This window comes from Balaenoptera musculus, chromosome 14 (assembly GCF_009873245.2).
Source record: "Balaenoptera musculus isolate JJ_BM4_2016_0621 chromosome 14, mBalMus1.pri.v3, whole genome shotgun sequence".
Lineage (NCBI taxonomy): Eukaryota > Metazoa > Chordata > Mammalia > Artiodactyla > Balaenopteridae > Balaenoptera > Balaenoptera musculus.
Window position 1 is genome coordinate 21,576,524 of NC_045798.1, and position 17,979 is coordinate 21,594,502.

Below are 17,979 nucleotides of genomic sequence, written 5' to 3' on the forward strand. Positions count from 1 at the left end.
GGCCCCCTTGCACTCACTGCCCGCTTCCCCCATGCAGGAGTCAAGATCATCTTCCGGGTGGGGTTGGTGTTGCTGAAGCACGCACTGGGCTCCCCCGAGAAGCTCAAAGCCTGCCAAGGCCAGTACGAGACCATCGAGCGGTTGCGGAGCCTCAGCCCCAAGATCATGCAGGAGGCCTTCCTGGTCCAGGAGGTACAGCCCAGCCCACACCTTCCCCTCACCACCGGGAGGGAGGGGGAGACTTGAGGGCCCTTTGGCAGGGGGCCTGGTAGCCCTCTACCCCTGAGGCCTTGTGCTCAGCAGCCCAGAACAGTGTGGACAGACCTCATCCTTCTGTCTGAACAAGAAGAGGGGGAACAGAGAGGCCTAGGTTTGAGGGAATGAAAGCAGGTGCAACCCACCACCCTCCTCCTCCCTGGCCCTACAACCACGGCCTTGGCTTTCTTTTCTTTTTTTTGTGGACCATTTTTAAAGTCTTTATTGAATTTGTTACAATATTGCTTCTGTTTTATGTTTTGGTTTTTTGGCCCTGAGGCATGTGGGATCTAGCTTCCCAACCAGGGATCGAGCCCTCACCCCCTGCACTGGAAGACAAAGTCTTAACCACTGACCACCACCGAAGTCCCAGCCTTTTTTTCTTTCCTTTGTGGATTTTTGTCTCTCTGGGGCTGTAATGAGGTGACACATATTTAGGCAAGTGGACTCATGAGCTTTCTCCTCTGAGGCAGTGGGTCTCAAGTGCCTGGCTCACCTGGCACTCACTTCTGGGACTTGTGACCATCACAGGGTCCAGACCCCCCACCCTTCCTGTGGTCAGCCTTTAGTGACCAGGGCTGGGGGAGCTGAGGGAGAGAAGGGGCCCAGGCTGGGAGGCAGAAAGGGAAGGTTCTTCATGGTGCCCACCCACCTGTCACTGCCCCCACAGGTGGTAGAGTTGCCAGTGACAGAGCGTCAGATAGAGCGTGAGCACCTCATCCAGCTGCGGCGCTGGCAGGAGACCCGGGGTGAGCTGCAGTGCCACTCTCCACCCAGGCTGCACGGTGCCAAGGCCATCCTGGAGGCAGAGCCAGGCCCGTGGCCCACCCTGCAACCTTCACCGTCCATCCGCCTGCCCCCAGATGCCCCCCTCCCTGGTTCCAAAGGCAAGTACAAGCCGCCCAAGCAGGTTCAGAAGGAGCAACGGAAGCAGGCAAAGGCGAGTGGGCAGCGGGACAAGCCCCCAACCCCAAGTCAAGCCAAGGTGGCAGCTGCTGCAGGAGATACATGTCCCCCACAGGATGTGCCCCCAAAGGACCTGGTCTACCAGGACCCCCAAGACTCAGCTCCCCAAGACTCAGCTCCCCAGGACTCAGCCTACCACTGCTCCCAGGAGAGCCTGACGTCCCAGGAGAGTGAGGACACCTACTTGTAACCCTGGCAGCTCAGGCCCCTGGGCTGGGGTCTCCACACACCTACACCATTCACGGACTGACACTCCAGGGCCTGCCCACGCTCTGAGGGCCTGGCTGCCTGGCCCCTGGGCGGCAGAGAGTCTAGCTGGCCCAGCACAGATTCTGCCTGAGCCTCCTTATTTATTTTCTCCAGAGCGGAGCTCTGGCCGGCCCAGCTGGGGCAGGCAGAAGTGAGGGCTGATGGGTGGGACCTCACTCAGCCCCCTCCTCCTGGGGGGATGCTCCCCAGGGCTAGGGCACTGACGTGAGGGGAAAGGGAGGGGAAAAGGGTGGGGTGCTCTTTGTGTAAAATAGAAACATGGTTTTGTACAGAAATAAACACGCTTGTATAGAGAGCTGCTGTGCAGCTAGGGACTGGGAAGGGGGTGCCAACCCTGGTGCTCAGCATCTCTTCTGCACACCCTCCAGAGCCCCCCATCCTGGTCACAGCCCAGCACTAGAACCTCTCTGAGAAGTACATTTGCCAGAGGAGATGCCAGGTCTAGGGCCAGCCCCTATTCCTGGCCCCTGTATCCCCTTACTCCATCCCCTCTGCCCCATGGCCACCATCTGCCATGGATGAGGGTCACCAGTGCTGGGGCAAAGCAGGGCCTGTTCCCAGGCTTTGATGCCTACCCATCACAGAAGGGGAGGGGCTCCTTAAGGAGCCTTCCTCCTTTCAGGGTCTTCCTCCTCCAAGGGCTGGCCTGGATGCCACTTCGGACCCCAATAAGGTACTGAGTGCTCATTCTGGGTCAGGTGCTGGTGCCAAAGGTGGGTGATCATGAATGCCCTCACATGCTCAGCCCAGGCCTCCATCAAAGTTAGAGGGGTGTGGGGCGAAATCTGGATCTGTGATAAAAGGTCGCCTGCCATTTACTGAGCACTTAGCATATGCCTGGCTGCACTGGTTGTGTCACGTGTTTGATCAGGTAGGCTTTATTATTATCCCCATTTTACAGATGAGGAAACAGAGGAGCTGAGTGGGAAAGATGAAGCTGATCCAGATTTGTACCCAGAGCCCCTCAATACCTCTCCTGACAAGGGTGATCGGACTCTGCCATCGAGGACCCATGCAGGCACTATGGTCACAACTGATGACCAGCAAGGGCGAGGACAGGGTGCCCCTGGGAGAGGCCCCCCTTCTGCTGAGGAAGCAGCTTTTCCAGTCAAACAATAGTGGCTGTTCCTGGCAGGCCACCAAGCTGGGCCAGGCCATGGGGGAGGGGGGAGAGAGAGGAGTAGAGCCTCCCTGGGAGCTTTTAGGCATTGCAGGGCCTGGGCCTGGAACATCCTGTTCTGGTACAGCTGGGGATACTGAGGCCTGAGGAGGTCAAGGGTCGCATGAACCTGTCATGGCAAGCCATCCACTTCCTACCTCCTACCCCTCACCCCTGTGGCTCCCTACCCCATCTGCACGTGCCATCAACGAGATGAGGGGCTCAGCCTTAGAGGACACTCCCCTCCCCCTGGCCCTCCAGGGGACTGGCCAGGATGTGGTGGCTTCAGTGTTCCACTGGGATCCACCATGCCGGAGAGTCCAGCGGGAAAGGTGCTGCCCCACTTCCATCCGCCTACAGTAGAGGCCCCCGAGCAGGCAGGAGGCCTGCTCAGGCCCGCTGGGTCCCAGTCAGACCTGAGGCTGCTTTAACCTGTTTGGTTCAAAGCCTTGCGTCTGAGGCCTGTGGATGCTCGGGCCAGACAAGGGCCCCCGGAGCGTGTTCCGTCCTGCTAGGAGCCAGCCTAGGTGTGCTGATGCCTGCTCAGCACTGGGGTCTTCGTAGACCTGAGGAGGCCTGAGCAGAGCCCAGCCCTAATGTTGAAATGAGCCCAAGTTGGCACTAACAAGCCTCAGATCTGGGGTGTCTGCCAGTGCTGGGGGGGCCTGCTTGGGCATGAAGCAAGTTTATATGTGCTCAGGCCACGTAAGTTCTGCTAATGACTGCAGGCTTAAGTCTCTGCTGAGAGCTGAGTACCCAGTGAGCCCCAGATGCATGGCCCTGTTCCCCCAAAGTTTGAGTTTTGGGCAAGTGTTAGGCCTGGCCACCTAACTTTTTCTGAAAGTTGGGTGAGAGGAACAGACGTGGGGGCCACCAAGTCCAGGTTAGGTTTCACCTTGTCAGTCCACTGACAGGGCTCACAAAGCAGGGAGGGGTACGTATCAACACCAGTCCTGGACAGCGCTTGCTGGGGGACTTTTGTCTCCGCCACCCCCGCCAGCTCTGGTGGCCCTGCACCATGCTGAGCCATGAGAGGAAGGAGGGGGAAAGACACCAGGACACTCTTGGCTGAGAACCACAGGGTCGCCTGGGCTGCACAGTTGACCCCACCCCTCCGTGTTCCACGGATTTGGGGGCAGCGTTCTGTCCCAGCCCAGCCCCGGTTCGTCTTGTGGCCCTCCAAGGATCAGTGAAATTAATCATAAGGCCCATATGCCGGCCCAAGGATAGAAATGACCCCAAGCATCCGCTGGCTCCGGACCCCAGCGCAGCAGGCGTCCAACGGAAAGGGCGGAGCCCGAAGAGGGGGCGAGGCACGGGCCGGGCCTAGAGGACTCGACGGGGGTGGGGTCAGAGGGTGATTCCCGAGCCACTGACGAGGGGGAGGAGGCAGCAGGGGCGGAGTTCGGCGGGCTGGGAGGAGAGGAGTGTGGCTCCGGCGTTAGAAGGAGGCGTGGCCACTCTGGATTGGCCGCCCGTCCCGCACGGCGTGGCCGTCAGGGAGTTGGCGTAGCTGGCGGCGTGGACTCGGCCGCCCACCGGCTCCTTTAAGCCCCCCGGCACCGCCCCCACTGACCCGCCCCCAGCACAGCCTGGGCCAGGTTGGCTGCGGGGTCGGCTCCGCGCGGGCCGCGATGGAGCTGCACATCCTAGAGCACCGGGTGCGGGTGCTGAGCCTCGCCCGCCCCGGTCTCTGGCTCTACACCCACCCGCTCATCAAGCTGCTCTTCCTGCCCCGCCGAAGCCGGTGCGCGCCCGGGTTCGGGGCACATATGGGGGTGGGCTCCACTGTCGCTTTGGGACGGGGTCGGGAGATTAGGACCGCCGCGGGGCCAGCGGCAGCAGGCGGGGAGAGCCCTCTCTGCCACCCTCCCTCCCCCCGCCCCCGGCCGCCATCCGGCCTTGGCCTACCCTCCCTGGGACCGCCGCCTATCCGGCCCCGTGAGGCCCCCTCCCAGGGCCGGTTAAGGCGCAAACAGCCTGGGATGGTCAATGCTTAACTCCTAGTGGTGTCAGGTGGGGGCATTCCTTCCTGGCGACTGCGGGGAGCTTTTTCCAGATGCCTCCCATCGGGTCAGAGGGGCTGGTCTTGGGGGCCCAAGGTCCGACGCCCCCGGGACTGTCGCTGCGGGTGAGCCTCTCCTCCCTCCCGGAACGGAGGGGCAGGGGGCTCCTGCGGAGGTCGGGGAGGCGGAAAGGAGTCCGCAATTCCGGAGATGGGGCACACACCCCACTGTCCTGGGGAGAAAACTGAGGCTTGAGGGGGCAGGGAGGCGCCCGGCGGGGGTCTACACCCCCTCCGCCCCACCCAGGCTGAAGATGCCCCCACCCCCCCAACCAGGTGCAAGTTCTTCAGCCTGACGGAGACCCCCGAGGATTACACGCTCATGGTGGACGAGGAGGGCTTCAAAGGTGGGGGCTGGGCTGGGGAGGGGGAGTAGGGGAAGGAGACTGCGCTTTTTGCGAGATTCTCACCGAATGCTAGGATCCAAGGTCGCAAGAGCTGGGGCCTTGAAGGAGGATGGATCTGGGTTCGAATCCATTTCCACTATTCACTGGCTGTGTGCCCTTGAGCAAGTCACTTCCCCTCTCTGAGCTGTTTGTTTCCTCTTATGTAAAGTGGGTATAGTTATGGTTCTGATCTTATAGGGTCCCACGAGGGCTTTATAATGGGGCTGTGTGTGGAGGACACTTAGCGGCCGCAGGCCAGCGGCAGGGCCTCAGTTACAGTTCTGGGGCAAGAATCGGGTTCCTGTGGCTGTTTCACCACCACCCCCCTCTGCCTTTGGACTATTTCTCCTTGGACTTCTCTCCCTGGTGTGGGTCACCCCCTCCCGGACTGGTCTGGCGACTCCAGGAGTCTGAGGGTTGGGGAAGGAATGCAGGCAGTCAGCCCAGGGCAGGGTCCTGGCCGGCCTCCGAGCTGTGCTTGGGCAATTAGCAGCCCGCCTGGTTGTGGCCCCTTCTCTGGACTGGACGCCAGCCTGGTCCCTCCCTGTTCCCTGGAGCTGACATCTGCCTTCTACTCCTGCCAGCTTGACCCATCCTGGAGCCTCAGGCCAGCCAACTGGGGCTTGGTCCATCCCGCATAGCGCCACTTCAGGCCTTAGTTTCCCTATTTGTGCAGCAGAAAAGTCTGGGTCTGCTCAGAGGGAAGGGCATCCCCCAGCCAACGTGGTCTGCTGGCTCCCCCTGATGGTGCCATGTGGTATAAGGTATCTGTGAACCCACAGAGTACTGTCATCCCATTCTACAGAGGAGGAAACTAAGGCTCAGAGAAGTTAAATCATTTGCCCCAGGTCAGCAAAAAGTAAATGGTGAGGCTGGGATTGGAAACCAGCTCTGTCTGGATTTGGAGCTCCGATCTTAACTGGGAAGTTTCAATCCCTGACAGGCCAACACCTGAAGCACCTCTCAGTCCTTGCAGACATGCAGGTCTCAGGAGCAGAACTTGGGGGAGGAAGACAGCTCCAGTCTCCAGACCTGACCTGACCTTGGTAGAGCCCTCCAAGGCTCAGACAGGGAAACTGAGGGCAGGGTCCAGCCCTGTAGGCCCTGACTGGGCATGTGCCCCCTGCCCCACAGAGCTGCCCCCATCTGAGTTCCTGCAAGTGGCCGAGGCCACGTGGCTGGTGCTGAATGTGTCATCCCACAGTGGCGCAGCAGTGCAGGCTGCTGGGGTCACCAAGATCGCCCGCTCAGTAATTGCACCGCTGGCCGAGCACCACGTTTCGGTGCTGATGCTGTCCACCTACCAGACAGACTTTATCCTGGTGAGTTTCCTGCAGGTGCTGGTGCAGGGCAGGGTGGGCATGGGTGCCTGGGGACCCATGTTTTGTGCCATCTCCTGTGGCCCAGGTGCGGGAGCAGGACCTGTCCGTGGTGATCCACACGCTGGCCCAGGAGTTCGACATTTATCGAGAGGTGGGCGGGGAGCCTGTGCCCGTTGCCAGGGATGATTCCAGCAACGGCTTTCCCCGTGCCCAGCATGGTGAGGGCCGCCCTCTGACACCCAGGCCGCCCAGGGGCTCCTCTTCCCACTGGGGCCCTTCCCTTGTGCAGGTGGGTCTGTGGGCTTAGGGAGACCAGCTGACACTGACCCCCTCATAAGATAGGCAGATGGGGCCAGGAAAACTCAGGCAGGTTCCTGCATGTAGACCGTGACCCGGCACCCAGCCCAGGCCTCCCCTCTGGCTGGCCACCAGGGGGCGCCGCAGCCCACAGTCGCCCTTTCACCCGCCAACACCTTGTCCCTCCTGAGCAGGGCCCAGCCCCACGGTGCATCCCATCCAGAGCCCGGAGAACCGTTTCTGTGTCCTCACGCTGGACCCTGAGACGCTGCCAGCCATCGCCACCACCCTCATTGATGTCGTCTTCTATTCGCACAGGTGGGCCTTGTTTGCGTTTGTCTCTTTGTCCTCATACCTTGTTCCCCGTGCTCTTTCCCACCACCTTCTGCCCATCCCTTGGTTCTGCGGGTTCTGTGCCCTGTTCTGTGTCTGGGGTTCCTGGCAGCCTGCGATGCACACGTGTCCTGCACGGAGGTTCAGGCAAGGTCCTGATGCCGCAGCTGGAGCCCTCCCCTCTGGTGTGGGCAGAGCCACCCCTGAGCTGTGCCCTGGCAGGCCCTCCGGCCCTGGGGTCTGTGTCTTTGGCACAAGCAGGGTTCGTCATCTTCCCCCATCCCCACCTACACCAGCTGGAGGTCAGGGCGCTTGGAAGGGGATAAAGTGGCCCAGGGACAGGAGGGTCTGCCCAGGGCCAGCTGTGCCAGTTCCTTCCCAGGTGTGGAGGCCGACGGGGAGCTGGAGTGGGCAGAGCACCTGAGCCTGTTCTCCTTCCCCAGTCCCCCTAAGGAGGCAGCCTCCGGTGGTCCTGGATCCAGCTCCATCACCTTCTTTGCTTTCTCCCTCATTGAGGGCTACATCTCCATTGTCATGGATGCTGAAACGCAGAAAAAGTATGTGACCCCTGACCCTAGGTGGGCCACAGGCCCTAAGTCAGCCCCAGGGAGGGAGGTAGGAGGTAGAGCATCAGACTCCGAGGTCACCAGGCTGACCTGCCCAGGGAGCTCATGGTGGGGCAAGGAGGGGACAGGGGTGCCCTGCCCACTGCCCACCTGCCTCCCCAGGTTCCCCAGTGACCTGCTGCTGACCAGCTCCTCAGGGGAGCTGTGGAGGATGGTGCGCATCGGCGGACAGCCCCTGGGCTTCGGTGAGGGCTGCACCTCGTGTGTCGGGGGCTTGGGAAGGGCCGGGGGTGGGGGTGGGGATCAGGGTGAGCCACATGGACCTCTCCTCAACCCTCAGATGAGTGTGGGATTGTGGCCCAGATCGCAGGTCCCCTGGCTGCGGCCGACATCTCCGCCTACTACATCAGTACCTTCAACTTCGACCATGCCCTGGTGAGCGCTGCTGGCTGGGGCCAGGGCCCCTGGAGGGACGCTGAGGGGGTGGGGTGGCAGGAGGTGGTCCCAGCTGGGCCAGGAAGTTGGGCAGCCCTGACCCCTCCCTCTGTCCACCTGCCCGCAGGTGCCTGAGGATGGCATCGGCAGTGTCATCAAGGTCCTCCAGCATCGGCAGGAGGGTCTGGGCTCCTGAGGCCCCGAGGGGAACAGCAGCCTCCAGGCTCTCCCCTTGTCCTCAAGCTTCCAGAGACTTCTCAAAGCTATTTCCTCAAGCTCTGGGATGTTCCTGTCGGGGGACTCCTCCTTCCGCTCTGTGTATGTAAGCTGCGTGCAGACACTGGCTCTCATGTGGACACGTGTGTCTGCCCAACGCAGGGGAACACGGTGCTCAGGGCTTCCTCCAGGAAGGCCTCAACCCATCACTCCCTGCGGGGCCTCGGCATTTGCACATTCCCTGCCTGAGGCCCGAGCCTTCCCCCTCTCAGCGCCCTGGGTGGGCTGGCTGCTCCCCAGAAGGCCTGATCTCCCTTCTGCCTCTGGCTCTGTTGCCTTCCCTGGCCACGTGAGTTCTGACAGTGCCTTCCCTTCCTGGGGCCTCCAAAAAATGTATTTTTACCTCTCTCTATCTCTCTTCTTTTTTAATCAACTTGTTAATAAAGAGCTTGTAGTGAGCGGGCCGGGCTGTGGTCCTTGGGGTTGTCCGAGCCTTGGCCATGCCTGCCCCGCAGCTCCTCAGGGCCCCTCTGCCTGAGGTCCTGGACTCTCCCCGCGCAGCTGGCTCCGGGCCGGGCTCGCCTCACCTCCCTCAGTTCTCACCTCAAGAGCGTAGATGAGCTATCGTTCTCCAGACAAAGGACCTATGCGCTGGGAGGTGGAGTGACTTAGCCAGGGTCACGTGATTCCTGTCCAGGGCTGCCTGGCTCTGAGGTCCGGGCTTTCTCGTCATTCCTTGCTGCTTCTGAACAGCCCAGAAGGTTCAGAACAGGGAAGAGACTCCCAGACCCCCCTGCCTGGGGGTCCCCCAGCCTCCCTGCCACCTTAGGTGTGGCTGGCCTGTTGCAGAACCCCCTCAAGGAGGGGAGCCCTAAAGCACCTCTCCTTCAGGCTGCTGCCTGCTTTCTTTTGGACCACGCCTGAGTTCTGGCTGTCCTTCACGGGAGCAGTCAGTTCTTGCAACCAGGGCTCTCCTGGAACAGTGGTGGGAGGGGGCCAGGCAGAGTGTGCACCTGGGAGTCTGCGCACTGGGCTTCCCCTGGCTGGGGGGACAGGACAGGGGCCTGGAGGCCACCTGGAGCCCCTCTCCCCTCGATGGCTGCACGCTGGGGCCAGAGGCTCCGCACATCTGAGCCCGGGTTTCCTGTCACAGAGGGGCCACCTCCCTGCTCTGTGAGCTGGGATTCCGCTGTGGCCCGATGGGGCCCCACAGATGTGCTGGGGAGGTTATCGGGTGCCCTCAGCCCAGACCCGCCCGCGCTCAGGAAGGGAAGAAGGGTGTGACTTCAGCGTACTCAGAGGTCGTGGTGGCTCCCCAGAAAAGCCAGAACGGGGCCAGACCTCTGGCAGTGCGCCCGCCCTGCCCCTGGGAACCTGGGGGCTGAAGATCAGAGGAGCAGGGAGCACAGCCCAGCCCGGTGAGTGGCGGTCGGGCGCCCTGGGCCAGCCCCTTCCCCTTGGCCTCCGTTTCCCCGAGTGCATTGAGACCTAGGAGGCAACTCCCTCAGGATCCTATACCTTTGGGCCCTGGGAAGGGGGCGTTTGTTTGTAGTTTGTCTTTGGGTTGGGGAGGGTCCTGCTTCTTTCCCTGGAGGGGCCACCCTGGGCCTTGGCTCGAGGAATGTCCTGGGCTGAGATGGGGGTTTTAGAACCAGAATTCTTGGGGCTGCCTGACCTGTAGCTAGAGAGCTCCTGGCCGCACGTCCAGCTCTGGGGGTCTGTCCATCTGTCTGTCAGCTTGTGAGTCACTGCCTGATTTGGGTGTTTCTGTCATCCCAGTTTTCCAAGTGTGTCAGGTCTCACCTGGTCCCCCAAACTGGGTCCTAACCTGGCAATGGTTAGATCTTGCGGCTGCCCGTGGGATTGGCCTGGGTGGGAGGCTACAGGCCCGCCCTGGTGGGCTGGTACAACTCAGGCCCAGGCCTAGAGGCCAGCATGTCCACCTGCGTCTCTGCCACACGAGTGCAATTGTGTGTGGGGTTGTTAGCTCCCAGGGCATTAGGGTCCTTGGGGGTCACTGGGCCGGCTCTCAGCCTTCTTGGCAAGTTACAGATGGGGAGACCTGCTCGGGGAGTGCAGGAGACCGAGACCTCCCTGGGGCTGGGGCACAGGGCTTGGGGCACAGGGCTTGGGGAGTGCCTGGAGAACACAGCTTCTCTGGGAAGGGGATATGACCCTGGCCTTCTTGCACAGCTGATGCGCTGGGTGCTGTCCGACAGGTAGGTCTCGAGCTGTCCCAGGCCGGGGGAGGGGGGACTCGCAGAACCACTTCCTTGTCCACCCAGGCCCCAGAGAGTTCTAGGGAAAAGGAAGTCGGTCTGGTCAGCCCAGGCCTCGGGTTGAGTCATTCATAACTGAGGTTGGGGGTGCTCGCTGGCTCACCTGGAGCCCCAGTCCACCTGTCTGCCTCAGCGCGGCCACTCCTGAGCGTGAGGCCGAGGACCGCGGAGCCTGAGTGCTTGTTCTCAGAAAGATGCAGCCCATGCCCGGGGAGGGCCCTGCCCGCAGTCCCTCAGCCCCACGTCCAGCATCTGCTGGGAGGATGTGAACCAGGGTGGGGGGCTGTTGGGTGGGTGGGGACGGGAGATGAGCAAACCTCAGGCGTGAAGAGTCCCGGGCTCATTTCTCCCCTTTCTGATCTCCATGCTCATACAGAAGAAGTGACCTCTTCAGCCCTCCTCGAAGGCATTTGAGCAGAAATTCAGGGTTTAAGGTTTTCACCCCCACCCCAGTTGGGTAGGGCCGTGAGGTCCCACGCTCACCAAGTTGCTCCAAAGCGGGGTTATTTTCTTGCGTAGAGGGGAGGATAAGGCCATGCCCTCTCCATGTTCTACCTGGTCCCACCGGGTGGGACTGGTCCAAGCAGGAGGAAGGAGGGGCAGCTGTCTGCAGCTGGCTGACTGTGAGCCCAGGGAAGCTGCTTCCCCATTTGTACGTGGCGGAGGGGAGCGTGTGTTCCATTAATTCATGTATTCAACACACGCTCTCATTATCCCCCTTTTACACGGGGGAAACGAAGCACTTCACAGAGGGGTGAAGTGACTTAACCAAGGTCACACAGCTGGGCATGGCAGAATCATTATTCAAAAAGAAGGTCAGTAGTGCCCCTAGGGGCCTGGGGAGGTTCCCTGGGGGAAGGGATATTTTAGCTGAACCCTGAGGGACCGGGAGGATTTTGCAAGATCCCTCGAAATCCCAGCTGTCTGCGTTGGTGACTGGGTGTCTGCCGCCACCGGTGACAATGGGTGCGTGGGCGGGCATGTGAGGCGTGGCCCTGCCTCCTCCCTGACCCTGGGCTGGGCTGGGTGAGCCCGTTGGGCAACAGGCGGGGTTTGTGTCTCACTTTCCCAGGCGGGCCCTGGTGCTGGGGTTCCCGAGCCAGGGGTATCTCAAATGGGGGTGCCCAGAGCTCCCTTCCCAGGGGGTTGGTCACGGTGCCACGTGGATGGGTGTGCTGCACCGGTGTGTGCACTCACAGTGTGCAGGCCTTCATGGGCATCTACAGGCAAGTCTGTTTTGTCCAGAAAGTGTGTGTATGTGTGTCTGTCTACACGTGTGTCTAAGTGTCCGTGTGTCGTTGTACTTATGGCTCCATGTCGGAGGTCTGGATGTCTGTGGCTGTACATGCATCCAATTTCTTATAAACATCAGCTGTGTGCCTGGCTCCGTGTCTGCATGTGTCCCGTGTATGTGTGGCTGGTGTGTGCATCTATGCCTGTGTGTGAGCATTTGTGGCATGTATTTCTGTGTGTCTGTTTTTGTCTGTGGCTGGGGCAGTTTTTCTATGTCCACGTGTGCTTGCACATGTCTGCATCTTTTGTTTTCACATTCACACCTGTGCCCGTGTACACCCTCTTGTCCACTTTCCTTCTGTGGACCCACATTCCCTCAGGGCCCCCTGCTCTCCCTCTCCCTGATACCAGAAGGCCCAGCTCCCTGCCGTCCCCTGGGGAGTGGTGGGCTGCGCTGCCCAGCTCCCCAAGCCCTACCTCTTCACCTCTGCCCTCCGCCCCTGGCCGCCTCGGCCCCAGCCTCTCCCGTCTCCCTCTTCCCTCTCTGCCCACTTCTCTGTCCCTCTTCTTCTGTCTACAGCCCCAAGGGAGCCTAGCCCTGCTTTCTGTCCCCCTGTGCATACGCCCCTCAGCCTGAGCTCTCTGCAGTGACCCAGCCCCAGTGCCCTCTGCAGCTCAGCGCCCCCCACTTCCCAGGGCCCTGAGTCAGCGCACGGTTGTCCCCGCCTATGTGGCCACCCCAGACCTCCCGCTGGTCTCCCTGCCTGGGTCTCCCTCTCCTCTGGCTGCAGAAGCATATTTTCCCCAGCACTAGTGTGCTCCCTCCCTCCCCTGTCTCCAGCCTTCCGCAGCCCCCCTGCTCTGTCTTTGAGACCAGCCCCCAGACCCCCACCCCACCCCTGGTCCCCCTCCCCCTCCAGTGTCTCACCTATACTTGCTCTCTCCTCAAACCAGGAGCCTCCGCTCCAGGCAGCTTCCAGGCCCTGTCCTGAGCTGGCATACCCCGGCCTTTTAAATTTAGGTGTGCCTTTTCTAAGTTGACAAACAAGAGCCCATGCACAGGGACTTCCCTGGTGGCGCAGTGGTTAAGAATCCGCCTGCCAGTGCAGGGGACACGCGTTCGAGCCCTGGTCCGGGAAGATCCCACGTGCTGTGGAGCAACTAAGCCCATGAGCCACAACTCCTGAGCCTGCGCTCTAGAGCCCGTGAGCCATAACTACTGAGCCCACGTGCCACAACTACTGAGCCCACGTGCCACAACTGCTGAAGCCCGTGTGCCTAGAGCCCGTGCTCTGCAACAAGAGAAGCCACTGCAACGAGAAGCCCGCGCACCGCAACGAAGAGTAGCCCCCGCTTGCTGCAACTAGAGAAAAGCCCGCGCGCAGCAACGAAGACCCAACGCAGCCAAAAATAAATAAATAAATAAATACATTTATTAAAAAAAAAAAAAAGGCATGCACAGGTGCTCACCGGGCAATAACACAGGAGGGGCTGTGGGAGACCCTCTGACTCTCTCCAGCCCCTTTGGAGTCGACTTCCTGCTTCCCAGCCTCTTGGTTTTCCTGGAGTTGTGTTCTTAATTCTGCCTTAAATTTTTATTTAATTGAAGTGAAATTCACATAATATAAAGTTGGCCATTTAAAAGTGAATAGTGGGACTTCCCTGGCGGTCCAGTGGTTAAGACTCTGCGCTCCCACTGCAGGGAGCACAGGGTTCGATCCCTGGTTGGGGCATGATTGCACAGCACGGCCAAAAAAAAAAAAGTGAATAGCTACCTCAGTGGCATTTAGTACATTCACAGTGTTGTGCAACCATCACCTCTTTCTAGTTCCCAACACATTTTCATCACCCCAAGAGGAAACCTTATACCCCTTAGCTGTCACTTCCCACTCCCCTCCCCCAACCCCTGGCAGTCATCAATCTGTCTTTATGGATTTCAGTATTCTGGACATTTCCTGTAAATGGAATCATCTAATATGTGACTTTTGATGTCTAGCCTTTTCACTCAGCATGATGTTTTTGAGGTGCATCCAGGTGGGAGCGTGTGTCAGTACTTCATTCTTTTTATGGCCGAATAATATCCCATTGTATGGACATAACCACTTTTTTTATCCGTTATCCGTTGATGGACATTTGGGTTGTTCCCACCTTTTGCCTGTTAAACTCTGCCTTCTTGACTGTGGGGATACCCGGCAGTTGTGTTTAATGCCACACTGTCCCCCTTCTCTTCCTTACACACTTGTCTGTGGACAGGGTGACCTGGCGCGAGCTGGTCACACCCCGTCACCCATTGAATGGCCACCAGCTGGCCCTTGGACAGAGCAAGATTTGATGGCCTTTTCTCCCCTTGGAGCTGCAGGAGGTTTCTTTTTTTCATATCAAGATAAATGCTCAGAGTTTCCTTAGCGTGTCCCCAAGAACAAGAGGAAGAAGAAAGCAAGTCCTCCCAGCACCTGTCCCAGGTCATTTCCTCCAGACCAGTAATCGGCATCCCTGCAAGTGAGTCCTGCCTCTGTGTCCCAATTTGTAGACAGCCCCATGGGGACCCTGGCCTGTTCCCCCATTTCTTCCAGCTGCATTCTCTGTTGAGCAAAGCTTCTGAGCTTTGGCTGCAGCTGGCACCCAGAGCAGGCTCAGCCCATCCTACTTCCTCCCTCCGTGCCCTCCACCCCTACTGCCCCCATCCTCATGCTTGTGAGGACTAAGGAGTCCCCATGGCAAGTGCCGGGAAACCAGCTCAACTAGCAGAAACGGGACTCTCATCACGTCCTGTGTAGTTGGGACCTGCCGCGTGGTTGGCCCTGGCTTCGTGCAGGGACCAGGGGCTCAGGGAAGTCCCTTGGCCTTCCTGGCTGCACCAGCCACCCTCTTGCCCACTCGGCAGGACCCCACCCCCGCCTCGTGACGTCCCAGCGCAGAAACCCCAGCCACGCGAGGGAGGCGTGTCTCCTGGGTCTGCCGTTATTCCTGGGAAGGATTCTGATTCTGCTCAGGATGCAGGTGCGTTGCTAAACCCTGGGGTACCACGAAGACCAGGCTGGGTCAGACCCCTCCTGGGGCAAGAAAGGGGCAGCCTGGCAAATGGGTCTTCCAAGCCCCTCCACGTGCTGGATATTGGCCTGTGTGTTTATTCATCCTTCATGGTAACTTCACTCTCCTGTAAGTTAGCCTTGTCTTTCTTGCTGATTTATCCCCCGCACCTGGCCTGGTGCCCCACACACAGTGTTACTTATTAAATACAGGTTGAATGAGGGACTGTAGGATTGTCTCCTCCAGTGAAGACCGGCCCCTTTCTACGAGGCTGTCAGGTGCCGCTTATGTAGAATTTGTTCTGAAATGTATTCTTTAAAGGAAGCAGGAGAAATGCCTTAGCTTTTTCTTTTTCAGTTTGTTTCTCCAGGAAAGTGTTGAAATCTGCCATGGCTAAAGAATAGGTTTTGAATTCGCTTTAGAAAAATCATCATAAAAGAAAAAGTTAGTGTCTTTAAAATCGAGGCTTCCTGAAAAAAGAGATCACATGCTTTGGTGTATTGTGAGTGATGTGATTCTGATGTCCTTGGGGAGAGGGCATGGGAAAGGCTCCAAGAGGGCCTGTTCCCACCCCGCAGCGAGGTGGGGCTGCACTTGTAGAGGCCCGGCTACAGGTGTACTGGATGTGGGATGGGGCTGCGCCGGGGCCCTGCAGCCTGGGGCTTCTGCAGATGGCCACATCTGTACGGCCATGCATCCATCCATTCACTAACGATTTATTGAGCACCTACTACATTCTGGGACCTGTGCTGTGCTCTGGAGACAGGCGATGGGGAGCCACCACCAGAGTGCACACCCTCTTGGAATTTACAGTCTGGCTGGGGAGACAACTCCACAGTTGTAAGAGTTTACAATTCTGAAAAATGCTACAGAGAGGGGTACGTGGTACTCTGGGGTGGAGTCAGGGAGAGGAACCAGACTGGGGTGAAGGAAGGTCACTGGAAGAGGTGAAGCTTGGACTGAACCTTGTTGTCTGATGGCAGTTCAGTAGGTGGAGTGTTCAGGCAGTGGGTACAGCATGTGCAAAGGCCCTGGGGTGAGAGCTCAGCTCCTCCGTGGGGCTGAGGAAGGTCAGAGAAAGTGGCGGGCTAGAGAGCTGTTGGGTGAGGCTGGGGAGGTGGGCAGGGCCTGGGGGGCTGAGGTGATGACTTTGGCCTTATCCGAATGGCAACAGGAAACCAGGGAGTGTTTTGAGCAAGAGGATGGGACCAAGCTGTGTTGTACAAGCCCCTCCGGAGGGGCTGCAATGGCAGCAAAGTTGTTTTGTGGTGGCTTGGTTTTCTCCTCCCTCCTTGCCTTCCTCCCTCCCTGTTCGACTTCCAGCCACACGCGCCGTTCTCTAAACTGGTCCAGTGAGGTCCTATTTGCCCATCAGCTCATGCAGTTCTCTCAACGTGGAATTTGTAGCATTTCTTTTCTGCCTTTCCGCCAATGAAACCAACGTTATCTTTGCAGACCTGCAGAAATACCGACCTCCGCCGCCAAGTCCTCCCCAGGCAGCCGCCCCCATGAGAGCCAACCTCCCCTCTCCCGGCTCTGGGAGCCGCTGGTTTTTGTTTCTGTTGAGCCTTTGCTCCCTCCCAGCTGTGTGACCTCCCGCCAAGTTCCCCACCTCTCAGGCCTGTTTCCCCACGTACCGGGCGGAGACCATGATTTCTCCCTCATTAGGAGGTTTTGAGGATTCAGGGATCTGGCCCATGTGAAAGGCCTGGAACTGGGCCCGGCACCCAGAAGAGCTGCAGAAATGCGCCCGAATGTCACCACTGGGCAGACAGCATGTGCCTGGGGCATCAAAACATTTTTGGCAAGAATGTGATGTTTCGGGAATTCCATGGTGGCGCAGTGGTTAAGAATCTGCCTGCCAATGCAGGGGACATGGGTTCAATCCCTGGCCCGGGGAAGATCCCACGTGCCGCGGAGCAACTAAGCCTGTGCGCCACAACTACTGAGCCTGAGATCTAGAGCCGGCGAGCCACAACTACTGAGCCTATGTGCCACAACTACTGAAGCCCTCACGCCTAGATCCTGTGCTCCGCAACAAGAGAAGCCACCGCAATGAGAAGCCTGTGCACCGCAACGAGAAGCCTGTGCACCGCAACGAAGAGTAGCCCCCTCTTGCTGCAACTAGAGAAAGTCCGTGCACAGCAACAAAGACCCAACACAGCCAAAAATAAATTTATTTAAAAACAAAAAGAATGTGATGTTTCAAAATAGGCGTTGTATGTTGTCATCATGAGAAAAGTCAGAACTCCATTGGACTTCCTGATCCAGTTTAATGATTAGGTTTGCTTTTCTTTACAGAGCCATCTCAGTGTTTAGAGCTGCCATGGGACCCCTGGGGCTTTATAGGGTTGTGGGTTCTCTGTGGTCATCTCGCCTGTCTCTGAATCTCACAGAGGGGACCCTGGGCTCAGAGAGGGTGGCCTGGGGGTGGGGACCGTCTGCACCCTCAGCTTCTGGTTATCCCACCTCAGAGTAGACGAATCAGCCCCAACCCGCCTTCCTCTCGGCCTAGGGGTTCGCTGTGGCAGGGCCTGGTCTGGGGGCCGATAGCTGGCATGAGGCTCCTGCACAGTAGCCACTTGTCCCTCACCTCTGCCTTTCCCTGAATAGGTGTTCAGGCCCCTGGAAGGGGGATCAGTCAGTTACCCAACTGGGCGGAGCCACTGGGTGCAGGGGAGGGCATGGAGTCCCATCCCCATGGACACACCAGGTCCCAGAAGAACTGTGGCAGGTCTCGAGTCAAATGACCCCCCAGCTGACGGTGACCTCACTGACCTCATGGGGGCCCTGGAAGATCCTTCCTTGCTCACCCGGTGTTTATGTAACGCGTGTTTCCCAACCGCCCTCAAAGTCACCCTGTGACACAAGCAAATGCGCACCTTCATCTGCCCCAGTGGCAGGAGGGATAAGTGGTCATCGGATACTTGCTATGGGCCGGGCACTGGCGTGCATTCTTCACTGAATTACACTGACCGTCCAGTAAGGCAGCATTTGCTCCTGCATTTTTAAAATCGAGATACAATTCACATACCATCAAATGCTTTTAAAGTGTATAATTCAGTGGTTTTCAGTATATTTACAAGACTGTGCAGTCATCTAGTTCAAAAACATTTTCATCCCCCCAAAAGAAACCCCGTACCCATAAGCTATTACCCCTGGTCCCC

General features: G+C 58.9%; 2 protein-coding genes across 4 annotated transcripts in view; both read left to right on the top strand.

Moving 5' to 3' along the window:
• Positions 1-2,847, top strand: part of TBC1D10A (TBC1 domain family member 10A) — a 31,232-nt gene extending 28,385 nt beyond the window's left edge. Inside the window, exons 8-10 of one of the 2 annotated variants that reach the window (XM_036823039.1) lie at positions 38-192; positions 926-1,142; positions 2,393-2,847. In XM_036823039.1, coding sequence (XP_036678934.1) covers positions 38-192; positions 926-1,142; positions 2,393-2,610 — 590 coding nt within the window. In that variant the 3' untranslated portion in view covers positions 2,611-2,847. Of the gene's footprint in view, positions 1-37; positions 193-925; positions 1,787-2,392 lie in introns of those variants that run through there. The other variant, XM_036823038.1, reaches the window with a different exon arrangement.
• A 1,157-nt stretch (positions 2,848-4,004) lies between these two features.
• CASTOR1 (cytosolic arginine sensor for mTORC1 subunit 1) lies at positions 4,005-8,729 on the top strand. 2 transcript variants are annotated; one of them, XM_036823040.1, is made up of 9 exons: positions 4,005-4,397; positions 4,992-5,062; positions 6,236-6,423; positions 6,509-6,641; positions 6,915-7,038; positions 7,497-7,610; positions 7,782-7,864; positions 7,960-8,054; positions 8,182-8,729. In XM_036823040.1, the coding sequence occupies exons 1-9, from the start codon at positions 4,285-4,287 to the stop codon at positions 8,248-8,250; spliced, it is 990 nt and encodes a 329-aa protein (XP_036678935.1). In that variant the 5' UTR covers positions 4,005-4,284; the 3' UTR covers positions 8,251-8,729. The 2 variants fall into 2 exon arrangements, with proteins under 2 accessions (XP_036678935.1, XP_036678936.1); XM_036823041.1 differs by lacking the exon at positions 4,005-4,397 and adding an exon at positions 4,709-4,781 and having other exon boundaries at positions 8,182-8,713.
• Positions 8,730-17,979: the final 9,250 nt, after the last annotated feature.

Excerpts from the sequence above, each read along its gene's own strand:
- CASTOR1 (XM_036823040.1), top strand. The coding sequence starts at position 4,285 with ATGGAGCTGCACATCCTAGAGCACCGGGTGCGGGTGCTGAGCCTCGCC. Across the intron at positions 5,063-6,235 it reads GGACGAGGAGGGCTTCAAAG|AGCTGCCCCCATCTGAGTTC; the intron begins GTGGGGGCTGGG and ends CCTGCCCCACAG. Across the intron at positions 8,055-8,181 it reads TCAACTTCGACCATGCCCTG|GTGCCTGAGGATGGCATCGG; the intron begins GTGAGCGCTGCT and ends ACCTGCCCGCAG.